Source organism: Camelina sativa, chromosome 12 (assembly GCF_030686135.1).
Source record: "Camelina sativa cultivar CO46 ecotype springtype chromosome 12, ASM3068613v1".
Classification (NCBI taxonomy): domain Eukaryota; kingdom Viridiplantae; phylum Streptophyta; class Magnoliopsida; order Brassicales; family Brassicaceae; genus Camelina; species Camelina sativa.
Window position 1 is genome coordinate 6,000,623 of NC_141891.1, and position 23,482 is coordinate 6,024,104.

General features: G+C 37.2%; 6 protein-coding genes across 6 annotated transcripts; 4 read left to right on the plus strand and 2 right to left on the minus strand.

The window, feature by feature from the left end:
• The first annotated feature begins 1,094 nt into the window (after window positions 1-1,094).
• Window positions 1,095-4,761, plus strand: LOC104730472 (MDIS1-interacting receptor like kinase 1-like). The gene is made up of 2 exons (XM_010449644.3): window positions 1,095-4,084; window positions 4,174-4,761. Exons 1-2 carry the CDS (start codon window positions 1,459-1,461, stop codon window positions 4,587-4,589), a joined length of 3,042 nt encoding a protein of 1,013 aa, XP_010447946.2. The 5' UTR covers window positions 1,095-1,458; the 3' UTR covers window positions 4,590-4,761.
• Window positions 1,270-6,860, minus strand: LOC104730473 (auxin-responsive protein IAA11). Its single transcript, XM_010449645.3, has 5 exons — window positions 6,260-6,860; window positions 5,505-5,773; window positions 5,264-5,396; window positions 5,109-5,170; window positions 1,270-5,007 (listed from the first exon to the last, which is right to left on the minus strand). The coding sequence occupies exons 1-5, from the start codon at window positions 6,523-6,525 to the stop codon at window positions 4,991-4,993; spliced, it is 747 nt and encodes a 248-aa protein (XP_010447947.1). The 5' UTR covers window positions 6,526-6,860; the 3' UTR covers window positions 1,270-4,990.
• A 961-nt stretch (window positions 6,861-7,821) lies between these two features.
• LOC104730474 (ABC transporter B family member 23, mitochondrial) lies at window positions 7,822-10,806 on the plus strand. Its single transcript, XM_010449646.3, has 2 exons — window positions 7,822-9,777; window positions 10,190-10,806. Exons 1-2 carry the CDS (start codon window positions 8,191-8,193, stop codon window positions 10,664-10,666), a joined length of 2,064 nt encoding a protein of 687 aa, XP_010447948.2. The 5' UTR covers window positions 7,822-8,190; the 3' UTR covers window positions 10,667-10,806.
• Window positions 10,807-13,775: 2,969 nt separating this feature from the next.
• LOC104730475 (protein PHOSPHATE STARVATION RESPONSE 1) lies at window positions 13,776-16,688 on the plus strand. The gene is made up of 8 exons (XM_010449647.2): window positions 13,776-14,042; window positions 14,481-15,081; window positions 15,180-15,369; window positions 15,471-15,547; window positions 15,630-15,672; window positions 15,759-15,816; window positions 15,899-15,968; window positions 16,130-16,688. The coding sequence occupies exons 2-8, from the start codon at window positions 14,488-14,490 to the stop codon at window positions 16,361-16,363; spliced, it is 1,266 nt and encodes a 421-aa protein (XP_010447949.1). The 5' UTR covers window positions 13,776-14,042; window positions 14,481-14,487; the 3' UTR covers window positions 16,364-16,688.
• Window positions 16,689-16,694: 6 nt separating this feature from the next.
• On the minus strand, window positions 16,695-20,331 carry LOC104730476 (protein NPGR2). The gene is made up of 6 exons (XM_010449648.3): window positions 19,841-20,331; window positions 19,202-19,482; window positions 18,829-19,096; window positions 17,537-18,741; window positions 17,311-17,464; window positions 16,695-17,216 (listed from the first exon to the last, which is right to left on the minus strand). The coding sequence occupies exons 2-6, from the start codon at window positions 19,466-19,468 to the stop codon at window positions 16,894-16,896; spliced, it is 2,217 nt and encodes a 738-aa protein (XP_010447950.2). The 5' UTR covers window positions 19,469-19,482; window positions 19,841-20,331; the 3' UTR covers window positions 16,695-16,893.
• Window positions 20,332-22,486: 2,155 nt separating this feature from the next.
• Window positions 22,487-23,389, plus strand: LOC104730477 (14.7 kDa heat shock protein-like). The gene is made up of 2 exons (XM_010449650.3): window positions 22,487-22,650; window positions 22,849-23,389. Exons 1-2 carry the CDS (start codon window positions 22,590-22,592, stop codon window positions 23,199-23,201), a joined length of 414 nt encoding a protein of 137 aa, XP_010447952.1. The 5' UTR covers window positions 22,487-22,589; the 3' UTR covers window positions 23,202-23,389.
• Window positions 23,390-23,482: the final 93 nt, after the last annotated feature.

The following is a 23,482-nucleotide window of genomic DNA, read 5'->3' on the forward strand; positions in this document are numbered from 1 at the left end:
TATTGTTTAGCAAAAAAAAAATTTACTTTTTATTATTCCGTCTTCATTTACTTTTTTTTTGTTCCTTCTTTACCTTAAAGGCATTGACACTGACTTTGGGTGTTGTACATGCTTTTAGTTTTAGACATCATGTGGTAGAAAAGTTTATGAAATTAGAAATTTTAGTTATATTAATCTGAAGAACGTTTCAGAAAGTAGCATTTTAATGAGGGACAATTTGCTGATACATTCAAGTATTGGTCAGTAACCTAAGTTATAAGTACTGATCATCAATCCAACTTTTTTTTTTATTTAGTATATTTATTTGTTATATCCGGTTATCATTGATTACTGATATCTTATTATATACATATATTTACACAACCTGTAACATGGAAAGATTCTTTTATCTACTCAATCATGCAAACGAAGGAACAGTAACAAGCCTGCACTCTCTCAGTAGTGGCATACATTATATAATATACATATATTTGTTACGCATCATGGTAACTATGATTGAATATGGCGATGAGGTGTGTTCGGGTTTATTTTAAATTGACGTAGAAAGAAACTTTACCAAATTCAAAAGGGCCAAAGAAGAAACCGTGAGAGATCGATCGTGGGATCATCTTCATTATTGCTTGATATTAAAATAATTATTTGGACCTATCTGAAATTAAAATATGTTGAGAAGGGCATAGGATCATCTATTCATCTTCATCACATGTGCAGGTCACCCATTCTGATGCTTCCAACGTTCACCTCGATGGCTACATCCTACATTAACAATGTATATCTAAATCACGGATTTAATCAATTAATGTGTATCGAATATATGCTAAGAGCTAAGTTCAAATGGTATATATATTTTTTACCTTAGAAGGCAAGCATGAAAAGAATAAAAGAAAAAGGAAAAGGCGAGAAAATAGATAAAAGACATTCTACAAAAGCTGAATTAGAATGAAGTTAAGCATAAGCTACCTCTATGGCACACACCAAGTGTATTGTATTAAAAAATATTCATTAGATTAGTATTAGTATTAAGATTAAGCTTAAGCTATCAATGGCACATTCACAAGTTACATATACAGCAAATCAATAGTTGACTAAAATTTATATTAAAACACCGAACACATTTTTGGATTAGTTGTAATTGTGAAAAGAAACACATTCTCTCTTCACATGTTCAATGTCTTAAGAAATTTCTGAAATACTTCCAAGATCTTGTTTTATTTTTTATTTTCTTAGAACATGGTAACCCTACCATACCTTTTGATCACTAGATCCACATAAAACCAAGATTCATTTTATATATTTCACATAATATATACAGACAGAGCAAGCATATATACTTGCCGAGTTTCTTCTTATTATACTCTTCTTTCCCCCCTCCACCTCCTTGCATGTTCACGAGTCTTGTTCTGGGTAATGAACTAAGGAGACAAGTTTCAGTCGAAGCTGCTGAGACAGAGGAAGAAGATGAAGATGAAGATGAAGGTTATGGTTCTCTTCCTTTACTACTGTTACATTGGTTCAACTTCCTCTGTTTTAGCTTCCATCGACAATGAGGTCTCCGTTTTGCTCTCGGTGAAATCAACTCTTGTGGATCCTCTCAACTTTCTCAAAGATTGGAAGCTTTCAGCAACCGGCGATCACTGTAACTGGACCGGTGTTCGGTGCAACTCCCATGGCAATGTTGAGACTCTTGACCTTTCGGGAATGAATCTCACGGGCAAAATCTCAGATTCGATCAGACAGCTGAGAAGCCTTGTCTCGTTTAACATCTCATGCAACGGATTCGACTCGCTGCTCCCGAAATCAATCCCGCCTTTGAAATCTATAGACATCAGCCAGAATTCATTCTCAGGGAATCTTTTTCTATTTGGCAATGAATCAGTTGGACTCGTTCACCTCAATGCCTCAGGTAACAATCTCGTTGGAAATCTCACGGAGGATCTTGGGAACTTAGTCTCTTTAGAAGTTCTTGATCTCCGGGGCAATTTCTTTCAAGGGTCACTTCCAAGTTCATTCAAGAATCTACAGAAGCTGAGATTTCTCGGACTATCCGGAAACAATCTCACCGGTGAGTTACCAAGAGTTCTCGGCGAGCTTCTTTCACTTGAAAGCGCCATTCTTGGGTACAATGAATTCGAAGGTGAGATTCCACCGGAATTTGGGAACATTAACAGCCTCAAGTACCTCGATTTGGCCATAGGAAAGCTAAGTGGTGAGATTCCGTTGGAGCTCGGGAAGCTCAAGTCACTTGAGACGCTTCTCCTCTACGAAAACAACTTCACCGGGAAAATTCCAAGAGAGATAGGAAACATTACAACGCTAAAGGTTCTTGATCTCTCCGATAACGCATTATCCGGCGAGATTCCAAAGGAGATAACAGAGCTGAAGAACCTGCAGCTACTGAACCTGATGCGCAACAAACTCACCGGCTCCATTCCCCCCGCGATCAGCAACCTTGCGCAGTTACAAGTCCTCGAGCTCTGGAACAACACGTTATCTGGCGAGTTACCAAGCGATCTCGGGAAGAACTCTCCATTACAATGGCTTGACGTTTCTTCAAACTCCTTCTCCGGTGAAATTCCTTCCACCCTATGCAGCAAGGGCAACCTAACCAAGCTCATCTTGTTCAACAACACCTTCTCCGGTTCAATTCCAGCGACTCTAACAACTTGCCAGTCGCTAGTTCGTGTCAGAATGCAGAACAATCTGCTCAACGGTTCTATTCCCATCGGCTTTGGCAAGCTTGAGAAGCTACAAAGACTCGAACTAGCTGGTAACCGTCTCAGCGGAGGGATTCCAGGAGACATATCAGATTCAACTTCGCTTTCTTTCATTGATTTCTCAAGAAACCAGATCCGATCCTCCCTCCCTTCAACAATCCTCTCCATTCACAATCTACAAGCGTTTTTAGTCTCCGAGAACTTCATCTCCGGCGAAGTCCCCGACCAATTCCAGGATTGTCCTTCACTCTCAAACCTCGATCTCTCATCAAACACTCTCACAGGTACTATCCCTTCCAGCATTGCTTCATGCGAGAAGCTTGTAAGCCTCAACCTAAGAAACAATAACCTCACGGGAGAGATCCCAAGACAGATCACAACAATGTCAGCATTAGCCGTGCTCGACCTCTCCAACAACTCCTTAACCGGAGTACTCCCGGAGAGCATCGGAACATCTCCAGCACTAGAACTCCTCAACGTCTCCTACAACAAGCTCACAGGTCCAGTTCCTATAAACGGCTTTCTCAGAACAATAAATCCAGATGATCTGAGAGGTAACACCGGTCTATGCGGCGGCATTCTTCAACCGTGTAACAAATTCCAAGGATCATCATCAGGTCACAAGAGTTTCCACGGGAAACGAATCGTCGCCGGATGGTTAATTGGAATCGCAACGGTTCTAGCTTTAGGGATTCTCACCATCGTTACGAGAACTCTATACAAGAGATGGTATACTAACGGATTCTGCGGCGACGAGACGGCGAGTAAAGGTGAATGGCCGTGGAGACTAATGGCGTTTCATAGATTAGGGTTTACAGCTTCCGATATCTTGGCTTGCATCAAAGAATCGAACATGATCGGAATGGGAGCTACAGGAATCGTATACAAAGCAGAGATGTCACGATCGAGCACAGTCCTCGCCGTTAAGAAGCTATGGAGATCCGCCGCCGATATCGAAGATGGAACCACCGGAGATTTCGTCGGCGAAGTAAACCTATTAGGGAAATTGAGACACAGGAACATCGTGAGACTCCTAGGGTTCTTATACAACGACAAAAACATGATGATCGTATACGAATTCATGCTTAACGGAAACCTCGGAGACGCGATTCACGGCAAAAACGCCGCCGGGAGGCTTCTCGTTGATTGGGTTTCGCGTTACAACATCGCGTTGGGTGTAGCTCACGGCCTCGCTTACCTCCACCATGATTGTCATCCTCCGGTGATTCACCGAGACATCAAATCAAACAATATCTTGCTCGACGCGAATCTCGACGCCAGAATCGCCGATTTTGGCCTCGCGAGGATGATGGCGAGGAAGAAAGAAACCGTTTCAATGGTCGCCGGTTCTTACGGTTACATCGCTCCCGGTATGATTTTAATACCGTACCGGTTATTTAATTTGGTTACGATCCGGTTTGGTTATTCTGTTTGTTTATTTATTTTGATCATGTTGCAGAGTATGGATACACATTGAAGGTGGATGAGAAGATAGATATATACAGCTACGGGGTCGTGTTATTGGAGCTTTTAACAGGAAGAAGACCGTTGGAGCCGGAGTTTGGGGAATCAGTAGACATTGTAGAGTGGGTGAGGAGGAAGATAAGAGACAACATATCACTAGAAGAAGCATTAGATCCTAATGTAGGAAACTGCAGGTTTGTTCAAGAAGAGATGCTTTTAGTTTTACAGATCGCTCTTCTTTGCACCACAAAGCTCCCGAAAGACAGACCTTCGATGAGAGATGTCATATCGATGCTCGGAGAGGCTAAACCGAGGAGGAAAAGTAACAGTAATGATGAGAACACTAGTCGTAGCTTGGCTGAGAAACATACATCAGTTTTTAGTACTTCACCTGTAAATGGCCTTCTTTAGGACAAGATTTATGAAGAGAGAAAGGCCGATAAAATTGATTCGTTTGATTCGTGTTCTTGTATGTAGAAAGAAGGGAGAGTGATCTTGATCCTCTTATTTCATTTTTTTTTCCATGTAGAATAACTTTGCTTTTGTTTTTACAGATCATATTAACTTTGTGCATTGCTCTGAACTGGTTTTGCAAGACAAGGGGTTTTGTTATAGCTTTTGAAGTGTGTTGATTTACAATGAGAACATATAAACTAACTAAAAAGTAAAAATTGGCAGAGCCAAAAAAAAGAACTGTAAAAGGGAGAGAAGAAGAAGAAGCTTCTTACAATGTTTTTGTCTTCTCTTTGATCTGTGATCTGTCTTATTACTGCTTTCAAACATAAAGGGTTCTTTGTAGATTATTATTTGCTTCATAAGATCATTTGAGCTGTAATCATGGAATACACAAACAAAGGTCACAATAACAAAAAAAGAAGAAGGAAGATTTCAATAAGGATACCAGGATTTGATATAATCAGTAAAATGTACCTTTACCAGTAGCCTCTGATGTTTTCATTATTCGAAGCCTCCTCACGGAACCAATAAACATCCTAGACACAAGTAACACATGGGTTCAGCATCCAGACGTTTGAGCTTACATAGGACTCAACATGGCAAGCATAAGAATATACATGTATACATACCCCCACGGAACATCACCAACAAGCATCCAATCTCCTTCCTTATCTTCATATGTTAGTACTAAACCAGAAGACCCATCCGGTAGTATCTTGACCGGTGTTTCCATGCGACCATCAGTTTCTCGTGTGCGTAAACCTGATTACAGAAAGAATCACTATTTCAATCTCAGACTAAGGAAAAAAAAAACACAAACTCAAAAGCAACCAAAAAAAGAAGAAGAGCCACAAGATTCGAAAAGGACACCTGTTTTGGGTTTCAGAAACATTTCTTCAAGAGTGTTAGACAATGATTCATAGCATTTATGAGCATTCAGATCAATTTTTCTTCCAATTGGAATGCCATCCATAGTCACTTTCACAAACATGGAATTTCTCATATTTGTAGCATCAGTTCTATTCTTGTTTACTTCTTGACGAATCTCAGAGTTCTGATCTTCAGAGGCTGAAACCTTTGTTTGGTTAACCATACTGTTCATTCTGTAAGTCCTTATTGGTGGCCATCCTACAACTTGCCTGCAAATTTTCATAGGCATAGGGTAAATCACAACAAGACTAAACAATTCAATAGCCTGTCCAATTATCTCACACGAACCAGGCTCACATCAACACAAGTTTACACAAAAAAAAAAAATCAGAGAGCAAGAGCATCACTCTACAGGATGATGAACCAGAACCTCTCCATTCCAAAAGAAAGAAAAAGAAAAATTCACTTTCCCTCTACTACAGAATCTAATAATAAAGAGATTGTTCATCTATAGAGATAATGATAGTAAGATTCAATTACCACAAACAGTGACCAATCCAAACTCTATATGATCAGGAAGACACATTCAAAGTCATCTAGGTAAATAAAGGTCGAATTTTTCAAGATAACAGAACATTCTGTCTAATCATATGATTGATCAACATGTAAATGCCTTTTTCTAGAAATGGAATGGTTAAAATTCTAAAGGATAATCAAAAAAAAAAAAGAAAGGAAAGAAAGAGAATCTCACTCACCCACTAGTTGCGGCCATGGAATCAGCTGTTTGCTTGATCCCAGCAATTACGCTAGCTCTGCTCAGAGAAGAAGATGATGAAGAAGAAGAGGAATCATTAGCGTAAGCAACCCTACAATCTGGATACCCTTTTCGACCAAGGCTCAAGGTAAGACCGAGCTCAAGCTGCTCATTCCCTACAGGAGAAGAAGAATCCTCACAAGAAACGACGAGATTTTCATCGTTAGATAAAGCCGAAGCTGATCCACTCACGCAACCGGCTTCCATTTGAATTCCAAACCCAGAAGCTTAGAAAGTGTAACAGAGAGATTAATCAATCAATTAGTGGTTGGAGATTTAGATTGAGAGGGGAAGGGGGAAGAAGAGATGGGTTGAATTTGAAGCAAAGTTTGAGAGACTTTAAGTAAGGCAGAAACAGTGAGAAAGAAAAAATAAAAAGGGAAACAAAGGATGAACAAGAAGACACGACTGGTGGGTTTTGTCTCTTTTTCACTTCCCTAACCCTTTTTTTTTTTCTTTCTTTCTTTTTTAGTATTCTTCTTTCTCACCCAAAAAAAATATCATATTGTAAGGAAAATAAATATTGTTTGGCAGAAACGAAATAAATTTCTCACTTTATTCCGTGAATATATTAACTTGAAACTCTTTTTGTTTTTCTTCTTTTAACAATATCCACTTATACAATTTCTTTTTAAAAAAAAAAACTATATGTGGACTAATCCCATTCATTGTGTTTAAAGAATCTTTTACCATTGAAATGGTAGACAATTTTTTATTTTTATTTATTTATTTTTGGTAAATGTTTATAGTGAAGTTATGCAATCATGTCATTTATATATATAAAAAACTAATAAACTCAGCTATTTAACATAATTGATAGTATACCCTAATAAAATATAATTAGATTAGTATATTCTGAACAATAAAATGATTAGGTGCCAATGACAAACATGATTTCAAAGTGTATAAAAATGGTGCAAAATGTTCAGATGTTTTTAGTTGGTATATTGACTCCATAATCTGATATAAGATAGATCGGATAGATTTCAAACAAAACTATGATATCAAAACGGTTGTATCCGTGGGATTAATAAAAACAATTAAAAAGTTAGCTGGAAAATAAAAGAATCTCATAAATAAAAAAAAACTATATATATATATCTATATCTTGCTCTAAAATAAATAAAAGAAAAATAAGAAGTGGGGGCTCACATGTCAGCTTCAAAGGATTCAATCGGACGGCTAAAAATAAAGATACTTAGCATTAGATGGCTACGTGGAACCCACGTGAACAGAGGGGGGGACTCGTGCCCACGTCCTTTGGTCCATCTCTTCCACATCCGACGGTCGCTGATTACTTCCCTTGATTTAAAGCTTCATCACTACTATATTGTTTTTAATTTAATCATAGTGGCAATCTAATCTTTAATCACGTAATTAAAATTGAATATTTAAGACCAAAAAAGGAGTTTAGCTGTCTATTTTTAGTGGTGTCCGAATAAAAGCCCTTGTCGTCTGGAGGGAAGACATAACCGACCGTTGCTTTCTTTTACTATTTCAATTAAACCGTTCAATTTTTTAATTTAATTGAGAGAGTTGAAAATTTCGAAAGTGTGTCCGTGTTGTTAGTTGTCCATGTGGGTCTCCCCCGCGATGAGAGATTCGCTGCGGTGTGCACCACCGTAATTAAAAACGTATCTGATTCTCTCTCAAAAGCCCAGTGGCTATCAAACCAGGACCGGTTAACTCCGAGATAGCTAATTTCATAACTTTAATCAAAATCGATAAACCGGATCCGGTTATTTCCGAGTTTGATATCTTCTTCTTCATCTTCTTTCTTCTTCTTGAGCTACTCTGGTACAGAACAAGAACAGAGAACACAAAGAATCGATTTGGACCAAACTGTATGTGATTCTTTTGGGACAAGAAGCGATGATGAGAGGATCTCGGATCCTCCTCTGTCGCGCTTCTCTTTCTTACCGTCTTCGCTCCGATCATCATCATCGTCAACATCAGAGTTTCTCTAGTTTCATCAAACGTAACTCAACTCGGAGATCACCATTAGCTATCAATGCGTTCCTCTCCGATCCATCGCCGTCTCAGGTCAACGCTCGAGTTTTGTTCTTCTCCACTTCAGCTTCAACTCCAAATCAAGATCCAACCACCTCAAAACCTCATAAACAAATCAACACGACGTCGTCTCAGAAGATCCTCCGCACGGTTTCGAGCTACCTATGGATGAAAGATGAGCCAGAGCTACGATTCAGAGTCGTCGCTGCTTTAGCGTGTCTCGTGGGAGCTAAGTTCTTGAACGTTCAAGTTCCTTTCCTCTTCAAACTAGCTATCGATTTGCTCTCTTCGTCTTCATCTTCGATCGCCGATTCAAATCCTTACCTACTTGCTGCTTTCGCTACTCCTTCTTCAGTCCTCATCGGCTACGGCATTGCTCGATCTGGATCTTCAGCTTTCAACGAGCTTCGTACTGCTGTTTTCTCCAAAGTATCTCTCCGCACGATACGATCCGTATCAAGAAAAGTTCTCTCGCATTTACACGATCTTGATCTTCGTTACCATTTGAACCGTGAAACTGGTGCGTTGAACAGAATCATCGATCGTGGTAGCAGAGCGATTAACACGATCCTCTCAGCTATGGTTTTCAACGTTGTTCCCACGATCTTGGAGATAGCTATGGTCTCGGGTATATTAGCATACAATTTCGGAGCTGCTTTCGCGTTCATTACTTGTCTCTCTGTTGGATCATACATAGCTTTCACATTGGTTGTGACGCAGAGGAGAACCAAGTTTAGAAAAGCTATGAACAAAGCTGATAATGATGCTAGCTCAAGAGCTATTGATTCTCTTGTAAACTACGAGACTGTTAAGTATTTCAACAACGAAGACTACGAAGCGAGAAAGTACGATGAGTTACTTGGAAGGTACGAAGACGCTGCCTTGCGAACTCAGAAGAGTCTTGCCTTCTTAGATTTTGGACAGAGTTTTATATTTAGTACAGCTTTGTCAACATCAATGGTGTTGTGTTCTCAAGGGATTATGAATGGTACGATGACAGTTGGTGATTTGGTGATGGTGAATGGTCTTCTCTTTCAATTGTCTCTTCCTCTTTACTTTCTCGGTGGTGTTTACCGCGAAACCGTTCAGAGCCTTGTGGACATGAAATCCATGTTCCAGTTGCTAGAGGAGAGATCCGATATCGGAGATAAAGATATAGACACAAAGCTCCCTTCTCTTGTTCTCAAAGGTGGAAGCATTAGTTTTGAAAATGTACATTTTAGTTATCTGCCGGAGAGAAAGATTTTAGATGGGATTTCATTTGAAGTACCGGCAGGGAAAAGTGTCGCCATTGTTGGTAGTAGCGGAAGTGGTAAATCGACGATTCTTAGGATGATATTTAGATTCTTTGACACAGATTCCGGAAATGTAAAGATCGATGGTCAAGATATAAAGAAAGTGAGATTAGAGAGTCTTCGAAGCTCCATTGGAGTTGTCCCTCAAGATACCGTAAGTAGCCATTTCACTAGAACTCCATAATCGTTATCTAACACAACAGTTAATGCAAGTATGCTAGCATATATTTATATACTGTGACAACTAAGGTTTGATTGGTAAAATCTATTCTAGGAAAGTTATAAACTCCTTTGTTATCTAATCATGATATTTTACACTCCCCTAATGCTTCTTATTAAGAAGTTCTTAACCACAACTAATTAATTATCTTCATTTTAATGCAAGTATGCTAGCATATTTTATATAGTGTCACAACTTAAGGTTTGATTGGTAATAATATTAGAAGTGCTTAATCATAACTAATATTATACATCTTCATTTGAATAAACCATGTTGATTTCATGGTTACACTAACATAGGCTAAGGTATAATCATAGCCTTAATTCACTACTGACATTATTGGCAGGTGCTTTTCAATGACACAATATATCACAACATCCACTACGGAAACCTTTCAGCAACAGAGGAAGAGGTGTACGATGCAGCTCGACGAGCTGCGATCCACGATACGATCATGAGATTTCCGGATAAATATTCGACCGCAGTGGGAGAAAGAGGGTTAATGCTGAGTGGTGGGGAGAAACAAAGAGTAGCACTCGCTCGTGCCTTTTTAAAATCACCTGCGATTCTGTTGTGTGACGAAGCGACAAGCGCACTCGACAGTAACACCGAAGCAGAGATAATAAAAACACTCAGGTCGCTAGCGAGTAACAGGACTTGCGTATTCATTGCACATAGACTGACTACTGCGATGCAATGTGATGAGATCATTGTAATTGAGAAAGGGAAAGTGGTGGAGAAAGGGACACACGAAGCGTTGTTGGTGAAATCAGGAAGATACACCGAATTGTGGAGACAACAAAATAGTAAACCGGAGGGTTGAATTGAATCTTACTTAAGAAAGCTATAAGTGTTGTAATGTTGACCTTACAGTATTTTGTTAGTCATCATATGATTAGTAGGGTTGTTAACAAAACAAAGGGAAAAAATTTGGACGGTTTATAAAAATTTGCATTATGTTTACTATATGTGTAAATCGTACCGCCCGGTCCCGAAGGTAAAAATAGATAAATATGACATGTCTTTATTATATATTTGGTCACTCCTTCCTTTAGTTTAGCATTTCTCTTGAATTCTAGCTAAATAATGATGTCTTATAAAATAAGATAACATCCAATAACAATTGAATTTAATAGACTTAAAAAAACAACAACTTGAATAACACTAGAATCTAAAAGATTTTAAAAGAATGATTAAATCCCCACAGTCCAATAACACAAGACTTTAAAAGAATTTATAAAAGGTTTGATCGAATAACACTGGAATTCATTATTCTATTAAATTCTTTCACATCTGGCAGTTACTCATGAAGAGAGTTGCTCAGATAAAATAATATGATAATTAGAAAGAAGGGAAAAAGTAGAGAATCGTTTCTTGGATTGCTTCCATAAGAAACGTTGTTCAGATAAAATGGACATATATAGTCTTTTTAATGGATACAATTAATAAAAAATAAAATATATATATATTTAATTAAAATATTTTTTTTTTAAAGCAACCTTCTCTATGTTGCTGGGCTAATGATGGTCTTAGTACTCCGTCAGCGTGTTTTTTACAAAACAACGAATTTAGGTTTTATTTTACCTATAACAAGAAACACCCGATGCAAATATATGTTATTGGGCATTTAGCCCAACGTTATGATAAAAACCTAGTTCGTTATATATCGCTCTCTTTTCTTCACATATCCGTATCCACCGTCCGGCCGATACGCCATTGTTAAATGGGCTACTCCAAACCCTATAATAAATGGATATGCATAACATTTATAATGATATTAATTTAATAATTATACATTTATAGATATATTTTTAATTATTTAAATTTATAAAAAATTTGAATAGAGATAATTTTAGTAAAATAAAATTAGACTTTCGGATTTTATAAGTTTTGTAGTTTTATAATTGAATTTGTAATATTTAGAAAACATTATTGACAATAAATTGCAAATTCTATAGAGAAATTTACTTATACACATTACGTACATAAATTTAAATTTATGAATAATAATATCAATTATCGTATTTTAATAATTTATCAAACTATAAGCATATCTAGAAATTGATAACTTTTAAAACTTTTAGCTATTTTAATGATTTGTTATAAAGTAATTTCTATCATTATAGTTTGAAAATACAACACAACAATTATTTATAGATATGAGTTCTAGGAGTCACATATATTGTTATATCAACATATATATATATATATATATATATATATAAATTTACATGATTATTAATTTATGGTATTATTGAGACTATATTTTACATGAGAATTTCAAAAAGATTATTATCTTATTATCTTATTAAATTTTGTTATTTTTGACAATGACTCGATTTGGAACTAACAAAAATTATTAATTTATATATTACAGTAAAACCTCTATAAATTAATAATGTTGAGCCTGTAGAAATTTATTAATTTATAGAGGTTTTATTTTATCGATAAATTAACAATTATTAATTTATAGAGAGATTGTCCATATTTGGTAATATTTTTTTAAAAAAAAAAATTAAAACTAAGATTTAATTGTTATAAATAATATTTTATATAATCAATTACAAAGAAAATAACAATTCTCATGTTTTGAAGAGAAAACAAATAGTTTTTGACATAGTAGAAATATTAGAAATAAGGTCTAACAAAAATTAATGTTCATATATATACATATATTTTGATAATTTTATATAATTATTAATTTATACTATTGTTGGGATCATATATTTACAAATAATTTTCAAAAAATAATATTATTTTATTATATTATCGAATTATGTCCAAAATTATTTATTAATTTACAGAGAATATTAATTTTTCTAGTATTAATTTATAGAGGTTTGACTGTATTAATATTATAGGTTAAACTATATATACCTTTTAAATTTGTTTTTGGTAGTCCAACTCCGAAGTCCAAACACAAACATGAGTGGCTAGTGTTTGTTACACTATCTTTCATTGGATTTTTCATTACTTTGTCTCACTTTGATTATCAAGCAGAACAATGATTCTCTACAATTAGTAAATTACATTAGGCTGATAAGTAAATCAACACGAACCAACGAGAATCTTAAACAAGATATCCGAACAAGCTCATGTTATAAAACTGATGTGAAGTTTAACGTATATGACAAACAGAGCACCGAAGCACCCCTCAAAACAAAGAAAATAATGATATATGAACACAAGAAGATAAACTAGAGAAAAGTTTTCAACACAAATGTATGCATATGGTAGAATCAAGTCTAGAACTAAAGCCGAGACCACCATACCAACATGCATATGTTGCAATATTTGACACTTGCATGCATAAAAGTAAAAATGAAATAAAAAATAGTAGTAGTATGCACAAACATGCGAAATTAAATGAAATTTTTATGGAAAAAAAAAAAGAGAAGAATATTTGGTGGAAGCTACTATTTTTTATTTCATTTTTACTTATATGCATGCAAGTGTCAACCATATCAGATACGATGTAGCCCATGAATCCTGTGAAACTCGAGACTAGCAAAAAACACCAGAGAAAGACAAAGTCGCATCCTGATGAGAGCGTGAAGTTGAAAGCTCCCGAGACTTGGAAGATCTCTTGCTGCTATAATTCCTTGCAATCATCGAGCTCCACTTCCTCATCATCATCTTTGGTTTCTCTCTCGATCTCGTTCTCGTTTTCGCTTTTTAGGGTTTTTGCATTCGATGGCGATAATAAGCTGTGATTTTTTTCTTTGCCAATCTTAAAAAAAAAAAAAAAAAGCAAATTTGGGCCTTAAGTGGGCCTTATAATCGAGTGGAAGGAGCAGAGAAACTAAAAAGATTAAAATAAAATAAAAACGAAAAAGACAAAGCCCAGTTAAAATGATTTAGATGATCCAATAAACAACGTCCACGTATGTTCAGACAAGAGAGTAATATTCACGCGATGTTACAACGCGCGTGAAGAAACGACGGCTGATCCATCATCCCTTTTGTTAAGACAGCCACCACCACCTCGTTCGTTCGTTCGTCGAGGCAAATTTTTACAAACAAAGAGCGAAGGAAGAAAAAGAAAAAAAATCATCACCGTCAACTTTGGCTCTTGCGGACAAGATTGATTCCTCCGATTTCTCTCAAAAGGAGGGATTTTTTTGTTTTATAATCAATTTTATTTCTCGGATTCGATTCTTCTCTCTGCTCTGCTCATACGTCCTCAAATGAATCTCTAGGTGAGAATTTTCGTTTACTTTGGTTCTGAATTTCATATCTTTCGAGCATAATTTGCTTTCTTTGTTTATGATTGGTGGATTCGGATTCGATTTTAGGTGTTTGTTTTTTTATTTTCGAGCGAATTTGGTGTTTGGTTCGATAATGTGTTTGCTTTGTCGTTGATTCTCGATGCTTGTGTTTTCTTTCATTATAATTAGTGTCTTCTTCGTTCTCACTTGGTCGATTCCTTCTTCTACGCTACATTTCGTGGAAATAACAACAAAAAAAAAAAAACTACGACTTTTATTTAACATCAGTTAGTGAAAAAAAATCATATATGCTCTCTCACGAGTTTAAGTCTTATGCTCTGTTTCGTTCTTCTGTCTCTATTTCTTAGAGAGATCGCATCTGTGTTTAACTGAGGTTTTCCATACTCTATGATATTTTTGTTGTTGCAGGACAAGAATGGAGGCTCGTCCAGTTCAGAGATCAGGTTCGAGAGACCTCAGTAGTAATAATAACCTCGCCCGCACTTCTTCTATTCCATCATCATCTACACCAAAACCTTCAGCAGCAGAAGATGTTTTTATGAGATCAGAAAACAACAACACTCAGTTAATGTCGAGGCCTTTAGGACAAACCTACCATTTGCTTTCTTCAAGTAACGGTGGAGCAGTTGGACATATCTGTTCTTCTTCGTCTTCATCTGGTTTCTCTACTAATCTCCATTACTCTTCTATGGTGTCTCATGAGAAACAACAACACTACACTGGAAACAGCAGCAGTAATGCTGCTACTGTGCAGACATTGAGCAACGATAGTTCTTGGTGTCATCATGGTTCACTGCCAGGAGAGTTTCTTGATTTTCCTGAAACCCACGCGGCGATTCAAAACAGCAGTCATGTTGAGGATGGTGGCATTGGTGCTGCGTTTGATGACATTCAGAAACGAAGTGATTGGCATGATTGGGCTGACCACTTGATCACTGATGAAGATCCGTTGTTGTCTACTAACTGGAATGATCTCTTGCTTGAAACTAGTTCCAATTCAGATTCAAAGGTTGTTTAAAACTTCTTGTTCCACCAAGTCTTTACTTTTTTCTATTTGATATCCGTATTCTCATCTTGTTTTCAATTTGATACACTTGACTGTTTCAGGACCAGAAATCACTGCAAATTCCGCAGCCTCAGGTTGTTCAGCAGCAACCTTCTCCATCCGTGGAGTTACGACCTGTTAGCACAACATCTTCGAACAGCAATAACGGAACGGGCAAGGCTCGTATGCGTTGGACTCCAGAGCTTCACGAGGCTTTTGTTGAGGCTGTGAACAGTCTTGGTGGCAGTGAAAGTGAGCATTTGTTTTTCTTTGCTTTCACACAAATTTTGTTGAGGCTGTCAACAGTCTTGGTGACAACTCTTTTCTTCTGCTTAACTCATATGTATACGCAGGAGCGACTCCTAAAGGTGTACTGAAGATAATGAAAGTTGAAGGCTTGACTATATATCATGTCAAAAGCCATTTGCAGGTTCTTACTAATATTTTCCTCCCTACTCATGCTGCTACATGTATAGAATTTGTCTTCTAATAAAAGATATTGTTGTTTTCAGAAATATAGGACAGCTAGATATCGGCCAGAGCCATCAGAAACTGGTAGATACCGAACTCGTTCTCATCTTACTTGATGATTTATTCTGTAGAAATCAGTTTAAAATTTAAAGTCTCTTTGATCATTACAGGTTCGCCAGAGAAGAAGTTGACACCGCTTGAACATATAACATCTCTTGATTTGAAAGGGTAAGGTTTATTATCTCTGGTGACATCGCAAGTGCTACACCATTATAAACAGATTCTCACCTGGTACATATTTATACTGCAGTGGGATAGGTATTACAGAGGCTCTGCGACTTCAGATGGAAGTACAGAAGCAACTCCATGAGCAGCTCGAGGTATGTTATAGTAAATGCATTGCGAGCTTTGGTTTCTGTGTCTGTGTTGTGAGCTTTTGATAGTGTTTGGATGGTAGCTGAAAAAGAGTAAAAATGTGAAACCTGATTCTAAGTATTCCAAGTTTGGATAAAAAGAATGTGTTCTTCTCCTGTGCCTGCAGATTCAAAGAAATCTGCAACTCCGAATAGAAGAACAAGGCAAGTACCTGCAAATGATGTTCGAGAAGCAAAACTCGGGTCTTACCAAAGGGACAGCCTCAACATCAGATTCTGCAGCCAAATCTGAACAAGAAGACAAGAAAACTGCTGATTCAAAGGAGCTTGCAGCAGAAGAAACCAGGGTTTGTGAGGAGCCAGAAGCTCCACAGGCAAAGCGCCCCAAAACCGACAATTGAAAGAATATCTCGTGCTGGACAAATTCAGAGTTCAACAGTGAGAGATCTCTTGGTCTTGAGGTTCTTCAGGACTTCTCTCTCTACTGTTTGGACTATTTTTCTGATGGAAGACTCTCAACTCAGCTGTGTAGACAAACAACAGATCCCCAAGGAAGAAACTAAAATAAAGTAAAGATTTAGTTTGGGAGAATCTTCAACATTCGAATGTTAATCTAAATGCTCAACTCATCATCATTAGTTTTACCGATACAGATTCTTATGTTAATCTTTTTTAGAATATTAAAACCTTGGAGGTTTCCTCCACAAAGTGCCTCTTTTATAAAAACCTGGCTTACAAGATTAAACTCACCAATCCTATATTAATCTTTGTTTAACTGTGTATTACATAATGTTTATAAACTTGACATCAAATGATACCACACATACATCTTTATATCTTCTATTCATCTATAAAAAGAACAAACACAAAAAAATCAGAAAAGGAGAATTCATAACCAAAATACAAAAAAATATGATTTGAGACGGCAAAATCATCTGAATGACTCCACTGGCATTGTTTCCTCCAGTGTAACAGCAGCTTGAAAACAATCCACAGCTTCTTGCATCGAAGAGACGGATCCTTCGGCTTTAAACATCTTTCCAAGATTGTACCAAGCCGAGTGGTTCAGCCTATCAATCCTTAGAGCCTCCATTAGAAAGCTTCTTACAACCGCTATGCTTGTTCGGTTCCCAAGCTCCAGTACGATCTCAGCCTTCGATATTAGGCTTGGGACATGCATCGGATCGATGTCTAAAGCGGTTGTGAACGCCTCCATTGCTTCCTCTATTTGCCCTTGCCTCTTGTACAATACACCTGCCAAGTGGTATGATGAACAAGTTATCAACCATACCGTCTTGATGTGTTTCAAATAGTTGTTTCTAAATCTCATTTGGGAAGAAGGTGATACCTTCGGTGTGGTATCGAACAGAAGAGTAAGGCGCGATGAGTCTTGATTTCGAGAGACATGACTCTGCATCACGCCATTGTGAGAGGTTGATGTAGATATGAGCCAGATCATGCCACGTCCCAAGCTCCAGACTCCTCAATTCTTCTACATATCCCTGCAACGAATTAACCTGTCTCAGGGTTTATCCTGCACTGTTGAAGAGTTTGGAGGAGAAATGAGAAGTTACCTTTGGCAGCTTCTTTGCAGAATTGAAGCTTTTGCTCTGAACCTGAAGGAGTGCGAGAAGTTGAGTGTAAGTCTTAATTGCATCCTTCACTTCTCCTTTAGCTAAACGAAGCTTTGCCTTCAAACGCAACAGCTTCCCCTGTTCCCATTTCCCTGTCTCGTTAAGCGCAGCATCCACTATGGTCTCGGCGTCTGAAAACCGCTTCTGCGCAGATAAAACCCGAGCCAAAAGCAACCACACTTCAAGATCCGACTCTGCTCCTAGTTTCAACGCATGTTTAGCATATGCTAACGCAGAATCAAGCTTCCTCTGCTCTGTATGCTCTAAAGCAAGACGGTACACAACTCTTGGATTTGTCATATCCGCAGATTCTAGTGCCAGAATCCCCTCAGATTGCCTAGCCATCCGCTCTGTCTCAGTAACCGCCATTCTCGAGCTTTCAGTGAGTGTAATCCCTAACACGAGACGTGCTGCTCCATCTAACTGACTGCACTCGTTCCCCAAGTTTTCAATCGCTCTGCGTGCATAATCTAACCCTTCCTCAGCAAGACCAGCTCTCTCACCACATATCTTGGAAGCCATCAGCAAACCTGAAATCCGGTTTGGATCCTCCCGTTCCGAAAACAGCTTCCTCAGTAAACCGAGTGCAACAAGACCTTCCCCTGCACCTTGGTAACACAGAGACAATGTATGATAAAGTTCCCTCTGATCCATGATCTCGGGGCTAAGCTCTTCCAGTTGCTTAGCAAGAGCAGTAAGATCTCCTGCGATTGTAAGAGCGAAGGAGAGATGGTCCAAGATTGCTGCATCCCACGAGATTCTCTTCAGATTAACTTTCATGAGAAGTAACATCAGAAGAAGAATAGCTTCTTCCACATTGTTCCTCGGAATGAAGGAGCCCTCAGTCTGAGAACGCAGGTTCGGCGGCACTGCTTCTTCCCCTGAATAGAGGAGAAACACAGCATACTCTTTCTGAATTCTCGCCGTGGTTTCTGGATCTATTTTCCAATGATTGAGAAGCGCTCTTCTATACGACAAGATAGCATCACGCGGTGAATCAGCAAGCTTCCACAATTCAGGAAGCAGCTCAACCGCTTTCATCAACGTCTCCTGCAACTTTATATCGCCAGTCACATTTTCTGAACCTCCTTCCGATAAAGAAGCCTCAACTATATCAAGAATAACTCTGCAAGACTGCGCAGCCTCTGCAAGAAGAAGCACCAGATGTTTCAGTTTAGCCAAGAAAGACCAAACAAAAAAAGATGGAATCAAAAGAAAAGGTTGGTTACTACCTTGGAACCTTCCAAGACGCTGGAGAGATTTCGCTTTGAGATAAATGGCTTCGAAAATCAAACTAACAGCATGTTTGGACATAGAAGGTGGAGGAGTAGCAGCAAAGCCGCCTTTAGACCGTCTTCTATGTTTTCGTTCTTCTCTTACTGTTAGAGCAGTTTTCATCTTTACAGTAATCCCATTGATATCTATCCCTTCAAAGACTCGCAATGCCGCTTCTATATTCCCTTTCTGATACTCAATTCTTCCCAAAAGCGCTCTCGCCTCCTTAAAACAACATAAAAAAGAAAAAAAAAAAACACAATTAACAACATGACTCGGCTTGTTTGGATCAACAAAAAGCTCATGAGTGATCATAGAAAACGTTCGGACCTCATAGTTCAAGGAACTTGTCTCACGCAGAGATAACTCAGCTTCTTCGATATTCCCATTATCTAGCTTCTTAGCAGTCTCGCTCTCCGCAACTGATAAACCTGAGTTTCCATTGTTAGATAACTCAGATTTCTTGTCTTCATCCTCTCTAAGTCTCATTTGTTCACCAGAACACAAACACTTCATTCTGATCTTCCTCAGACTTTGTCTTAGTTTACGCAAATGCAACTTTTCAGGCCTAGTACTAGTAATCTCCTTGTTCTTCATAGCTTCTCAACGACCTTCAAAATGACACCAGAGACCATTGGTTAAAATCAACAACGAGAATCAAAAAACAGAACAGAAGAAACAGGGGATGAAACATTCACATTCATGCAAATATGATTCAGTTACTACCACAGACAGAAAAATCAGAACTTTATTATACAATAAAAAAAATCTTGATTATCGAATTAACGCCAAGAACTCAAATCCATGAAACACAGTTCAATTACCCAAAAAGCTCGAAAATTTAAGAATGAGAATTGAAAATAAAAGGATAAAAACCCTAAATCAGATCGAATCGCATATGTATATACCAAATTGAAGAAGTGATAAGAACGATCATCAAGAGAGAGAGGAAGGAGAAAAAGAAGAGACCTTTGATATCGAGGGAAAGAAGAAGAGAAAAGAAGAAAAGAGACAGCCATGGCCGCCTCGAGATTCTTGAGACTTATTCCAATTCGAAGCAATCAAGCAAAGGGGCGAAGGAAGGAAACAATCAAAAGAAAAGAGAAAAATCTGATCTTTCTTCTTCTTTTTTTTTTTTTAATTCTTCAGCCTTTTACTTTTTCTCTCTTCTACTACGCCTTTTTGCCTTTGTCGCTTTCTGTATCGTTGTGAGTGAGTTTTGGGGTTTGCCTCTTTGTTTGGTGTTTTCTTCACTAATACCCAAAAAAAGGTGAGAAATTGGGGGACTGCAAAATGTGAAGAAGAAGAAGAAGAATGAATGAATAAGTGCAGAGCGAATAAAAAGAGCAGATGTAATTTTTTCGAAGCTCTCTCTTAAGGACACGAGATGTGTTTTAGACTTAGTTATTACAAAAATAAAATAAAATTAAAAACAAAGACATTTATTACCTTTTTATTTTCTTCCTTTTCTTTTTGTTTCCATCTTTAATTTTAATTATTTTGTTTGAAAATGTCTTTTGAGAGGGGTCCCTTGATTTTTGGTTTTCATTAATTATTTTTTTTTTTATTTTGTTTCCATCATTAATTATTATTTCGATAATTTCTTTTTATTATATTTTCATAGTGGTCAGCTAAATAATTAAATTGCAATATGTATAAAGTGGATTTATATAATGATGGAGCATATGAAATTTAATAATAATATATATTAGTAATTCTGTGAATTAGCAAATAGCGATATTTTACTAATTATATAATTAATGTACTCTAGTATTAACATTAAAAATGAATTGAAAAATACATTTTTGTTATTTTAATATTATCAATATGTGTGGTGGAGAGGGAGTATTGACTCTGGTTAGGTAGATGTTTAGGTGAAAATAGTTGGACTTTATTAGTAGATTTTTACAGGAACTTAGCTAGCTGTCATTTTATGAAAATCTACTTCCAGAATTGAAAGTTCATTATTGTATATCATACAGTATATGGGTTAATTAACCCCATTATCCATATACTTTATATTTCCTTTATTCAATCTTTAATTCATGAATATTTGTCATAATAACAATTAGGCAGACGAGACGACCAACGACAAAAATTAATAAGTACCAAAGAAAAATTTGAATATCAAGAGTTTTTAAGACCATGATGACTTGGTTAGAAATCTTATCTTCCTCACAGTGGAAATAATTGCATACTTTAAATGAAATTGGTGCGAGGTCCATTTTAAAAAAAAAAGTACATCTATGTGTAATCATTTTACAGTACTTTGGATGTTTATAAAATATCTTCTTGTTTTTTGAAAAAACGTAATTAGTAAAATTAGTCATGAAAGTTCCATTTACAAATATTGATATGTCACGCACTTCACATTCGTTATGAAAAATCCTAGCAAGATAAAACAAACATCCTCACAACCATACCACTTCCGGTGGATGGATAATTCGGAACCATCAGGGAGAAGCCATGACTTGGGGAGCAGCTAAATTACCAGTTTCAGAATCGGTTTTGGAAGCAGAAGCAAAAGCCCTCTTATTGGCACTACAACATGCGTGGATACGAGGGTATACTTCCATAATTTTCGAGGATGATAGTGAACTACTGATTAAAATATTGAATGGGCAGTATGTGAATGCGGTAATCTTAAATTTAATCTGTGATATTCAATATTGGAGGTCAAAATTTCAAACATCTCCTTGTACTTTTGTTAAGAGATAATGTAATGTTGTTTGCTCATACATTAGCAAAATTTGGATGCCAAGATGTCAGTTATTATGTAGAATCTTGTACAAAGCCTGAATGGCTAATCGAACCACTATGTAATGACTATGTTTAAGTAATATAATTCTTATTTGAGTAAAAAAAAAAAAAAGATAAAACAAACACATTTTAATTACAAGATTCAAATTACATGTTGCACATGGAACCCAAAGCTAACCCCAACTTGTAAAATATACTTTGACATCGCACTTTTTAATGGGCCACGAGTCTGAATGCATGTGAACCAATGATTGTTTAGTGACCACGTGTAAGTCTTTGATTTGTGAATTCCGTATGATCAACAATTTAACCATGTCATCTGTTCAAACATATAAATTTATTTCTTCTGTGTTCCCCTAGACCAAAGTTTTTGGCATATCGAGTTTTCCATAGTTAAGAGGTAGAAAAGAAGTTGTTCTTTTAGTTCACGGGTTTCGAATGCGGTCCATAAGTGTTGTGTCCTCGAGAGTCGAGACTGTCATGGTACTACTAATACATTACAAAATACTATAATAAAAAAATTCAGAATGAATACCACAATGGTAAGTACTAATAAGTAGTAAGAAAGAAACACAACAGCAGATATGAGATGCCACTAGAGCAACTTGATGACAAATCACAAATGTGTATATAGCCCATATAGGAGAAGAAATGGTAGGGAAATTAATACAACAGTATGATGTAACCTACTTAGCTCAATTTCAGTATTTCACCAAATCAACGCAATTTCGAATACGGGACTACTAGGAGGGCTCAACACTTATTGGGCCGATAAATGGGCCTGATGATAGGTGCTAACTCCAGACCTTTCCCAAACGTTTTAGGCTATAGTCCTCCTCTCTCGGCTACTAAAATAGCAAGTAGAGAGAGTAGAAGAGAGAGAGTCTCATCAGTCACACACAACTTCCTTTGCCTTCCAAAAGAGAGAGAGAGAGTGAAACAGTGTCGTTTTGAGACAATGAGTAGGAAAATGAAATCGAACGCAGGCAGCTCCGCCGAGAACAGTTCTCCGCCTCTATGTAAGTAAAGTTTTCATCTTTCGCTGTTATTTTCTTATATAATAGGTTAAAAATCGAAACTTTTGGATAAATCTGTACTCTTTCTAGCTGTAAGGTTAAAAATCGAAACTTTTGGACAAATCTGTACTCTTTCTAGCTATTAGGCTAAAAAAGTCACTAATTTTTGTGGTGTTTGTTTGGTGTGTAATGTTAATGTAGTGAGGAACGCATTTCAGAAAAGTGGGAGTCAGGCGGCGTACGAGGTGATCGAGACGAAGAACGCGTGCGTGATGAGAGCTGACTTGCCTGGGTGTCTCGAGTCAGACCTCACATACTCCGTCGACACCGTCGGCAACAGCGTCCACTTCTTCGCCAACGAACCAGCCATGCCCGAGTACGAAAGCGCCGGACGAAAGTACGGAGGCTCCATGGTGGTCGACAACCCAGAGGCGTTCGACGTGAAGAAAGCTAAGGTGAAGCTTATCAACGGAGTGCTCTGGATCACCGTCCCTAAGTTCCCCGGCACAAAGACCTCCGTTGGTGTCGTTCAGAAGAAGATCATTCGCACCTGATTCGTGATTTTGGTTTGTGGTCTAGCTAGCCTAGCTAGCGTCTCTATATATCTATCTATCAATAATAGCTTGCTCTCATGCAGCGCTGGTTTATGTTTATCTAATTTCTTTGATGGTTTAAGTACGCTCTTGCTTGTTGCTTCTTCTTTTTGTTTTGGTTTTAATCTTACATTATAATTTAGTTATAATCCATCAGACTATATAGATTATTTCCATGATCAAACTGGATAAAGACATAAACCTTTTGAGAAATTTTTGAACAATATTAATGGAATCGCCTA

Excerpts from the sequence above, each read along its gene's own strand:
- LOC104730473 (XM_010449645.3), bottom strand. The coding sequence starts at position 6,525 with ATGGAAGCCGGTTGCGTGAGTGGATCAGCTTCGGCTTTATCTAACGAT. Across the intron at positions 5,774-6,259 it reads TCCATGGCCGCAACTAGTGG|GCAAGTTGTAGGATGGCCAC; the intron begins GTGAGTGAGATT and ends GAAAATTTGCAG. Across the intron at positions 5,171-5,263 it reads GTTGGTGATGTTCCGTGGGG|GATGTTTATTGGTTCCGTGA; the intron begins GTATGTATACAT and ends ACTTGTGTCTAG.
- LOC104730475 (XM_010449647.2), top strand. The coding sequence starts at position 14,488 with ATGGAGGCTCGTCCAGTTCAGAGATCAGGTTCGAGAGACCTCAGTAGT. Across the intron at positions 15,082-15,179 it reads GTTCCAATTCAGATTCAAAG|GACCAGAAATCACTGCAAAT; the intron begins GTTGTTTAAAAC and ends TGACTGTTTCAG. Across the intron at positions 15,969-16,129 it reads AACTCCATGAGCAGCTCGAG|ATTCAAAGAAATCTGCAACT; the intron begins GTATGTTATAGT and ends CTGTGCCTGCAG.
- LOC104730476 (XM_010449648.3), bottom strand. The coding sequence starts at position 19,468 with ATGAAGAACAAGGAGATTACTAGTACTAGGCCTGAAAAGTTGCATTTG. Across the intron at positions 17,465-17,536 it reads CTGCAAAGAAGCTGCCAAAG|GGATATGTAGAAGAATTGAG; the intron begins GTAACTTCTCAT and ends AATTCGTTGCAG. Across the intron at positions 17,217-17,310 it reads TGTTCGATACCACACCGAAG|GTGTATTGTACAAGAGGCAA; the intron begins GTATCACCTTCT and ends ACCACTTGGCAG.
- LOC104730477 (XM_010449650.3), top strand. The coding sequence starts at position 22,590 with ATGAGTAGGAAAATGAAATCGAACGCAGGCAGCTCCGCCGAGAACAGT. Across the intron at positions 22,651-22,848 it reads GAACAGTTCTCCGCCTCTAT|TGAGGAACGCATTTCAGAAA; the intron begins GTAAGTAAAGTT and ends ATGTTAATGTAG.
- LOC104730472 (XM_010449644.3), top strand. The coding sequence starts at position 1,459 with ATGAAGATGAAGATGAAGGTTATGGTTCTCTTCCTTTACTACTGTTAC. Across the intron at positions 4,085-4,173 it reads TTACGGTTACATCGCTCCCG|AGTATGGATACACATTGAAG; the intron begins GTATGATTTTAA and ends ATCATGTTGCAG.
- LOC104730474 (XM_010449646.3), top strand. The coding sequence starts at position 8,191 with ATGATGAGAGGATCTCGGATCCTCCTCTGTCGCGCTTCTCTTTCTTAC. Across the intron at positions 9,778-10,189 it reads GAGTTGTCCCTCAAGATACC|GTGCTTTTCAATGACACAAT; the intron begins GTAAGTAGCCAT and ends CATTATTGGCAG.